The sequence below is a fragment of the Vigna umbellata genome, chromosome 7 (genome assembly GCF_029865625.1).
Source record: "Vigna umbellata cultivar VRB3 chromosome 7, Vumbellata_1.0, whole genome shotgun sequence".
Taxonomy (NCBI): domain Eukaryota; kingdom Viridiplantae; phylum Streptophyta; class Magnoliopsida; order Fabales; family Fabaceae; genus Vigna; species Vigna umbellata.
This window is the reverse complement of record NC_142171.1, coordinates 22,215,874-22,225,766: the sequence shown is the minus strand read 5'-3', so window position 1 is coordinate 22,225,766 and position 9,893 is coordinate 22,215,874. Positions and strand designations below refer to the sequence as shown.

Here is a 9,893-nt window from a genome sequence, read left to right as displayed (position 1 = left end):
AACCACCTGTATATCAGCATCATACATCATCTCAACATCAATCTATATAATCAGCATCATAAAGCAACACTAATCACAAACATCATATCATCATCAAACCATTGCATCACAGATAAAGTTTTAAGCCAAGTACATCAAATCCTATACTACTAACAGAAGCAAACAAGATCAACAATAAAAATCATGATAAGTTTAGAAAACTGGGTTGCCTCTAGCAAGAACTTCTTTAACGTCACTAGCTTGACCCAATAAGCTCAAAGATCAACCAACTCCATGACTGTGGAAAGACGTTCAACCTCACCACCCAAATGATGTTTGAGACATTGCCCATTCACCACCCAACTTCTTTATGGATCTTTAGCAGCCGGATTTGTCAACTCAATTGCTCCATGAGGATGCATATCATTAACTATAAACTGATCAGACCACTTAGACTTCAACTTCCTAGGAAAAAGCTTTAAGCATGAATTGAACAATAACACCCGTTGTCTTAGATGGAAAACCTTCTTTACCAACTTCCTGTCATGATAAAGTTTACCTTTTCTTTGTAATTCCTAGAGGAATTATAGGCATGCAACCGCCTCTCTTCAAGCTCAAGAATTTGCCTTCTTCTCCAATGATTAGTATCAAATAGATCAAAATTTAAGAACTTCAAAGCCCACAAAGCTCGATGTTCCATCTCCACTAGTAGATGACATGTTTTTCCATAGACTAACTTAAAAGGAGATAACCCTATAGTTGTCTTCATTGTCGTCCTGTATGTCCAAAGAGCATCATCTAGCTTTTGAGACCAATCCTTCCTTGATGAAGCAATTGTTTTCTTCAGAATCCTCTTTATTTCCCTGTTAGACACCTCTGCATGTCCATTTGTCTGTGGATGATAAGGTGCAGCCATCTTATGTTTCACGCCATAGTGCCTGAGTATCTTTACAAGCTGAGAGTTGCACAAATGAGATCCTCCATCACTAATGAGTATCCCGGGAGTTCCAAATCTGGAAAAAATTTGCCTTTTCAAAAATTTAATAACAATGTTAGCATAATTCTTGGGACACTCCATTGCTTCCACCCACTTACTTACATAATCAATAGCCACCAAAATATATTCATGATTAGAAGACGGTGGAAAAGGTCCAACAAAGTCTATCACCCAGTAATCAAAGACTTCAACCTCTAAGATACCTTGTAATGACATTTCATGTCTTCTAGAAATGCTTCTAGTTCTCTAACATTTATCACAATTTCTAGCATGATTATGAGCATCTTTAAATAAAGTAGACCAATAAAATCCTAACTGGAGAATTTTTGCAGTTGTTCTTTCTCCATTAAAATTCCCTCCATAAGGTGAATCATGACAATACCAAAGAATTCCTTCTGCTTCTTCATTAGTAACACAACGTCTCAACAAATTATCTGCTCCAATCTTGAATAAAAAGGATCATCCCAGATAAATTGTTTTGCATCATGCAAACACGTTTTCTTTTGTTGCCAATTAAAATCTTCTAGGATTACTCCTACAACTTTAAAATTAGCCATATCAGCAAACAATGACCTTTATTGAATATACAAAAGTGTTTCACCATTTACTAACTGGGATAAATGATCAGCAATCATATTCTCACTAGCTTTCTTATCACAGATTTCCACATCAAAATCTTGCAATAAAAGTACCCATCTAATCAAACGTGGTTTAGAGTTGGGCTTAGTTAACAAATACTTTATAGTTGCATGATCCGTGTAGATGATCACCTTAGACCCAATGAGATAAGGTAAAAAATTTTCCAAAGCATATACTAATAAAGCAATCAGAGTTCAAAATGATGTGTGGCCTTCTTTTCTTTATCTAAAAAGAAAAAAAAAATATCCATTGTCACCCATTTTAGCCAAAAATAAATTCTTTTTCAAAAAAATTCCCAAGCAAGGGTTATCGTCAGTAGGAGTCAACTCGTTACGCAAATAATGAGCACTTAATGATCAAATGAAGAGTTTTTCACCAACCTTCCACAAAAAAAACAAAACAACAAAAATAAAAAATCATAAAGTGGCGATGAGAAAAAAGAGTGAAAAAACGAAGTTCAAGAAAAAAGCAAAGTGCTCAAAAAGTCAAATAGCTGACACAATGCCTAGATGATAACTCTTGTTTCAAAAAAAAAATATAACCGACAAGCATCCATTTGGGTCTTTAACCCTTTCTTCCAATACCTTTTAGCCCCTACCCAAGCTACAAGCCTAATAAAGTCCACACATATTGAATAATGTTTGCTCAAATTTTCATAAAGCTTAATTTTGCGATAAGACGAAATGACTTGCAATGTTTCCAAAAAAAAAAAAAGGAAAAAAAATTGGAGATGAATGAATTAAAACAAAAAGAGAGGAAGGTAATGTCTCAAGAAGAGGGGATCTCCCTACCATCTAGCCAAAAGCATGCGAAAAAGTCAAAACAATTGGGGGGTATCCTTTTAGCTTATCCTTTTCATTCCCACTACCTCTTCCAGACAAGAACCCGTACCCGAAAACAAATTGGGGCAGATTTGTGAATCTCACATGAATTCTTTGCCTTGCAACTCATTGACCCATAATCCCAAGACTGGAACAGCTTTGTGGGTCTCAATTGAATTTTTCACCTATCGAAGATCCATACCCCATACCCATTTTGGGATCTCTCGTTTCACTTTGGCATTCATGTGTTTCATCTCCTTTAAGGAGTGTATGAAGAATGACGCATCTGCATGGCTATCCCATTTTCTTCCAAACCATTCTAAACAACTCTCATTCTTCACTTGCCACTAAATTCAAGCATGTGTGCACTGAGGTCTCGAAAGAAAAAGTCAAAATGTAATCATCTCAAAGTTAGATCTCGGATTATGACATTCCTCACTTTCATGAAACTTTAACAATAAGGACTAGTTTGATGATTGCAAGTAGGAAAATTGACTCAAGCAAAAAGAAAACACAAAACAAAGCAAATGTTTTTCATATGTGCATAACATAAGTTGCCATCAATTCATAAAAAAGAAAGTCTTTCTAATCGAAACCCTCTTCATTCATATGAATGGTTATTGATTCCTTCTTCAAAAACACAAAAAGAATAACAATCATATTTTCTCTTTCAAGCCATATTGTTTAATGTCGATCAAGCTTTTTGTCTTACATTAGGGTCTCGACATCCTGATCCTACTTCAAGATTTTAATACTTTGTATGAAGGGTTTTCAACACCTTGATGTCTTTTCAAAAATCCAATTTCTGTCAAATCCACACTGGCCCCCAAACCCAGTTTCCACACTGGCCCCCAAGCCTAGTTTCCACACTAGTCCACAAGCCTAGCTTTACCTGCTCCCCCAATCCAAGTTTCCACACTGGCCCCCAAAGCCTAGTTTCCACACTGGCCCTCAAAGCCCAGTTTCCACACTAGCCCCCAAAGGCCAGTTTTACCTGGCGCCCCAAGCCCAGTTTCCACACTGCCTCACAAAGCCGAGTTTCCACACTGGCCCATAAAGCCCAATTTTCTCACTGGCTCCCATCCAGCTTGATAACAGTTGAAAAACTGTTATTTTCATGCTTAAAATTGATACTAAAAGCAACCCACTACAAGAAAAAAGGGAATTACAAACAGCCAAAATCCGTATATAAGACCTAAAATCCGTATATAATACTTGGTTATATACGGATTACATACGGGCAAAAGTCCGTATATAATACCATCGTAGCTAGGTTTATATACGGATAAATCCGTATATAAATTATATACAGAAATTATATACGGATTTATCCGTATATAAGTTATATACAGATTATCAGTATATAAATTATATACGGATATTATATATGGATTTATCCGTATATAATTTCTGTATATAATTTCCGTATATAATTTCCGTATATAGCTTATATACGGACATTATATACGGATATATCCGTATATAATGGTTTAAGCAGAGCTAAATATATACTCTGTATATGGCAGTTTTCCATACACAATATACAAACAGACCTGGACATTATAGTGAACATTCACAATTGATATAAGCAATCCTGGACATTATACATTGCACATTGACATATAAATCCATAAAACTTTTCAAATACACTTAATCCATAAAGGAAACATTGTATATGCATACATAAATATTGTTGACATCAATATAAGTATAAGAATAAACATCAGATAAGTTCATAAATAGATTGTGATTATGGTTCTAAATAAGTTCAACAATAATGGAAATAAGTTCTATAAAATGCCTAATAATGCATATAATCATTTCCATCTTCTGGTTGTTCATCTGTTGGTTGCTGGTGTGGTGGTTGCTGTTCTGGTTGGACATCATTGGGTATTTCATTTTGAACTTGAGGATTTTGAAGGTTTAAAAAGTTTTGTGCAGCTGCGGCTGCTGAAGGCGGAAGGAATGGCAGGAGGACGCCAATAAAGCCTTCAAACATTTGAAGCTGCTGACCATATTGTTGTAACTGCGATTTCAGATTAACAATTTCTTCTAAATTTTGTTGTTGAGCAGAAGAAGATGCTTGTGTCTGTTGGATGTAACTATCGACACAGTCATCTTGGGAAGTGACATTTCCAATGCCATATATGCGTCCCTTGTATTTTCCACCAGCAGCCTTTAACCAACATCGGTTTCTCAATCTTTCCTCCTCCGCATGGTCTAGAGGAGAAGATGCTGAGACACCAACAGATGCAGTCTCAGATCTTATTTGAGAAAATTTTGCAACAAATTGTTCCTGTTAAATGAATAAATATTAATATTAAACATGAGGTTTAAAAACCGAAATTTTATAATGTGATACAGTTAGTACAAACTTACATGGGTCCGCCTAGACCTTTCGTCCACAAATTCCCCTGTTGATTGACGAATATGTGTCTGCTGAAATATTTCATCAACATGCACAGACCGACCAAGCTCCTGTGACTGCAAACAAAATGAGTTGTTAATAAATATTTGTAAAGTTTATGATTACAAATATAAGAAAAAAAATGTACAAGTTACATACCAAACGAATAGCATGCTCATGCACGCTTATAGACCCTCCAGTGTGCAAACAAGCACCCTTTTCAGATGTCCAATTCTTCTTTGGCGTTTCACACTTTTGTCTATAAAGTGGCATGTTCCACTTTTCCAAAAGAGCATTCCAAGTATCGTCCCCCAGCCAATCAGGTTTTTTTTCCAATAGTTCTAGCTTTTTTATACATCTCTGAGAGTCTATGAGATGCCTTGGTGTGATAATTCTTTTTTACCTTTTCCTCATCTTCAGGCTTCCATGAAACCTTTCTCTGTTATATTAAAAATAATAGGTTTGAATAATAGGTTTGATTTACACATACAGAGAATAATTGCTTAGTGTAATAGGATTGGGATTGAAAAGTGTGTACCTTAAAACGTTCGAAGAAGACATCTCTGGTTGACTTAGGGATTGAGCCCCATGTTAGCCATGGCTCATCAAACTGTTGCTTGATGGTGGCTGTGATTGCCTTCGATGCAGTTTTTGTAGGATAAAACCTAAACCAAAATTGAACTCAAACATTAGAGTAATACAACAATGATTTGTCTATATATTAATTGAGTTAATTTTTTTCTTACCCTCCTCCAACAGGTGTAATCATTGGACGACTATTGGAACATTCTTCCACATAATTGGCGGCTGAACTGGAATGTGGATTTGCATCGTCTGTACCAGGTGATGGTGCAATATTTGTGGGAGTTGATGGGTTAGAACCAACATTGGGAGAGAGTGAAGCCATTCCATGAGGAGGCACTTGGTATGGAGTAGGTGTAGATGTAGGAACTTGATGTGGAGTGGGAGTGAAGGCAGGAACAACTAATAGAGGTGGAACAGATCTAGCAGTGGAGGTAGAGGTAGGTGTAGTTAGCTGACTGGTTGAACCAATTTCATTATTGAAACGTGTCATCAACTTCACTACATAAGATTTCTTCCCCTTCCCCTTATCAGGATTTCCTGAAGGTGGATTAGGAGGGCCAGAAGCACCTGATGCCATATTCTTGAACATAATATATATTTTTATACAATAGAAGAAAAGAAAATTTAGAAAAAGACTTATTAATGTTATTTCAAAAATTTAATTGAAAATGTTAATAATATAGAAACTAAATTAAATAATCTATATAAATGAAGGAAGAAAAAGTAGTTAAAAAAATTAATATCATGTTCCAACATTGAATGGAGTCTTGCTTCCTTTATTTTATTAGCACATGCTCATGGAAAGGGAAGTGGAGCACCAAAGGAATCATAACTCTCAGCAGCCATCACACCCATGGAAGCCAATGGATTTAACACAAGCAAGAGAGCTTCACTTTCCAGCAGCAACAACTTCACTTTCCAGTAGCAACAACTTCACTTTCCAGTTGCAACAATTCTTGGTTCAGCAGAAAAGGGCAGCTAGTGGAAGTGCTCCATTACCTAGAGGGCTCCATCCACTAAGGCATTCATCATCATTTTGAGTGGAGAAGAAAGACACCATTCTATTCTTAGTTGGGGGAGAGGGCCGTGAGCTAAAAAAAAAGAGTTTTGGAGTTGGATGAAAAAAACCATGATTGCTAGAAAGAATGAAGGACGATGTAGCTTGAAGTTCTTGGTGCCTTCACCTTTGGTTTTGTACACTTTTCCATTTAAGCTTTCATTCATCTACTGTTTTCATCTTTGTATTAATTTGTATTTTGAGTTTGTAAGTTGTTGTTGTAATTTTAGAAGCATTGTAATTTCAATTTGGAAGTGTTTCATTCTATTCACTTGTGCTGAAAAACCAACGGATGTGTAAGTGTTATTCTTCTTCTTTCATTTGCTTGTTTTTGGTAAGTTTTTGGTTGAATCCTTTTATGGTTTAAGGTTGAATGTTCACGATTGTTTTGAGGTAAGTAATGAGGTATTGATTCATGATTTTATTTTAAAAGTTGTAAGAAGTAAAAAATAAAAACAAAGCAATTGGTAACTTATGGAAATTGTCAAGGCTCCTTCTCTTTTAATTCATCTTTGATTTTGTTTTAATTAAGAAGGAAAGGAAGAGTTGATATCATGGCTGGAATGGTAAGCATATAATTAATTGTTTGAAGATGAAGAAGTAATTTAGTGGGAAGTAGATACGTGAAGAGCAACCTTGATTGGTAAGAAGTCATCAATTTTCTTCTTCTTAAAATTTCATGAGCATTTAGTCCATGAGGGACCTTTTCTTGCATTTAAATTTGACTCTTCTTTAGTGTTTTTGAGAAAGAATACAGTGGAATGTAATGATGTGCACCTTGCTTATGTTGTGGAGAATAAAATTCAAATTGGTTTTCAATTCAAAACATGACAAGAAGTGTTAAAAAGAGGTATGTTTTCTTTGCAAATTAAATTGACATAGATGTTGGATGCTTACGGTTTGGATGTCCATTTGCAATTATCATTTCAGTGAAACCAAGCAAATTTGTCACGGCACATGAGGTAAATTTTAGAAGCATTTTCAAATTCTGTTTCTAAATTTCAGATTTTACTGTCTCTTTTTACTGGTGTAATTTAATTTCTGTTGTAATTCTATTTCAGTTGTTGATTTCTGCAATTTAATTTCTCCTCTTCTTTATTTTTGCATGTTGATCATTTACTGTAATTTTATTTTCTGTATTTTACTGCAGTGATTTTGATTCTGTTTTTACTGTTTTCCAAATTTACCGTTTTCTGTATTTACTGTTTTCTGTATTTTCGTTTCTGTATTTTGTTGTTACTGTTTTACTGATTTTGAAAATTCTGTACTTACTGTTTTTACTGTTATTATTTACTGCTGTAATTTCATTTTTTTTTTGTTTTTACTGTTTTACTGTTTTTGCTATTTTCTGTATTTACAATTTTCTGTATTTTATGTTTTTCTGTATTTTCGTTTTTACTGTTCCAGATTTATTTTTACTGTTTTATGTTGCTGTAATTTCATTTTTACTGTTAAATTTCGTTTTTACTATTTACTGTTTTATTTTTACGGTTTGTTAATTTACTGCTTTCAACATTTACATTTTTTTCTGCATATAAAAACACAAAAACAAACTGTCAAAACTCCCCCCAATTCGTAATTGACTTCAAATTGAACCGCACAATATTGGTCCTTGAGAGACGACCTAGGAGTCAAATCCTAGACTATACTGCATTCTTTTATGCAATCAAATTTGTATGCGGTGCGACCCGCGTACCAATGCTATTTCTATCAAACACTTTCTAAATTAATAAAGTTAAATAAATAATTTTTTTAAATTGTCAACACTAAAAATGAAGTTAAATTTTGAAACAACAGATGAAGTCACATGGTTTCTGGCTTTCTGATGAAAGGGTCGCACCTCCCAACAAAAGTTGTGCATAAAAGAATGCAGTATAGACTAGGAAGTGACTCCTAGGTCGTCTCTCAAGGACCAAATTGTGGTTCAGTCTCAGATCAAAAACGTAGTGGGGGGGGGGTTTGAAAGTGTTCTTGGGATTGGAAATAAACTAAATTAAAACTGGGAATTAAACACAACCGAACATGAATAAAAACATTAAAATGGAAATTACAACAGATAAATACCCAAACACAATTCAAGCTGTAAACATGCAACGGTTACACTAAAACATTAAATACACAATGTTGTCATTTATCCTACGCATTCACAACCAAAAAGAAGAAAATCAACTCAACATATATAAAATATTTTAACCAAACAAAGTAACAGAAAATAAATTTTTCTCTACCATAGACCGTGACACACACCTACTCCCATCAAATGAAAAATGCTCAGAGAAATAAAATGCAATGCTTCACGTGGCAGCTGCACCAAGCCGTGACACCTACTGCAGTTTCCCCCGTGAATACGCTTGACAAACAACCTGCTGGAATGTTTCTTCCACTGTTCATGTGTGTGTGCTTTCAGAAGAAAACAAATTCATTCTTCTCTCCAAATTAAATGGCGCTACTGCCTCTAGATAATTGTCCCCGTGCACACCCTTTTCTCCATCTAAAAGATTAAATATTGCTTTTCAAAGTGGAATAAATGCTTCCATGTGACCGAACCCCTATGATGGGACGTGAACACCACTCCAGCCAATCAACATGCTCCTTCTTCCAGCAAAGGTAATAAAAAAAATAAATGCTTCCAGACCGTGATTTCACTGCACACCGAGACACACCCAACTCCATGTTTTCTTCCAGAAATCCTTGGCACCTTTTCTTATTTTTTTTATGCAAATGGATATTCTTTTCAGCAATTGCCGTGACCACTTCCTACACATTACAGCTACAAAATACCTCTGCACCATCAATCAACACTATCACCGTTCATTCACCAAACCGTAACACATGCTGCACCGATTTTTCAATTGAAAAGCAAAGTGAATCTTTTTCATTTCATTGAGAAACTCAAAAAGATCATTCCAGCACCTTCCCTATTCATAACAACGTGCTCCTCTCATTCTCCTTATCCAAGAATCAAATCCCATGAGCTGCTGCAATAAACCAACATTCACTTCCAAATTGCTGCTGGACCGCCCACCTAATCTCCGTGCTATTCTCCACCAAAAATCATCATTTGCTACCCTTTAATGCTTCCAGCTGTTACCCTTCATTCCAGCATCGTTCACACCATTTTTTTTCTTCAAATCAGCTCCTCATGTGCCGAGAATCACCGCTTCATGCTTCCAGCCGTGCATCAAACTTCAATAGAAATCAATCCTCTCTTCCAAGATGGAATCCGCTCCTGTCCAGCAAAGAAAGTTAATTCCAGCACCGCATGAGCTAGACCAATTCACCTTTGCGCTTCTTTTACTGGACGTGGCAGCACGCGTGCTTGCTTCATTTGCTCCATGAATAAATCAACAAAGAGGAGTAACAAGCTGCTCTTCATTCTTCCAGCTCAACACTGCAGCCTGCACAAGC

The 9,893-nt window shown here is 35.7% G+C and overlaps 1 protein-coding gene across 1 annotated transcript; it reads right to left on the bottom strand.

Annotated features, from left to right (window-relative positions):
- Window positions 1–4,198: 4,198 nt before the first annotated feature.
- On the bottom strand, window positions 4,199–5,131 carry LOC148195422 (uncharacterized). Its single transcript, XM_088095424.1, has 3 exons — window positions 5,003–5,131; window positions 4,816–4,920; window positions 4,199–4,732 (listed from the first exon to the last, which is right to left on the bottom strand). Exons 1-3 carry the CDS (start codon window positions 5,114–5,116, stop codon window positions 4,238–4,240), a joined length of 714 nt encoding a protein of 237 aa, XP_087951550.1. The 5' UTR covers window positions 5,117–5,131; the 3' UTR covers window positions 4,199–4,237.
- Between the last annotated feature and the right edge of the window lie 4,762 nt (window positions 5,132–9,893).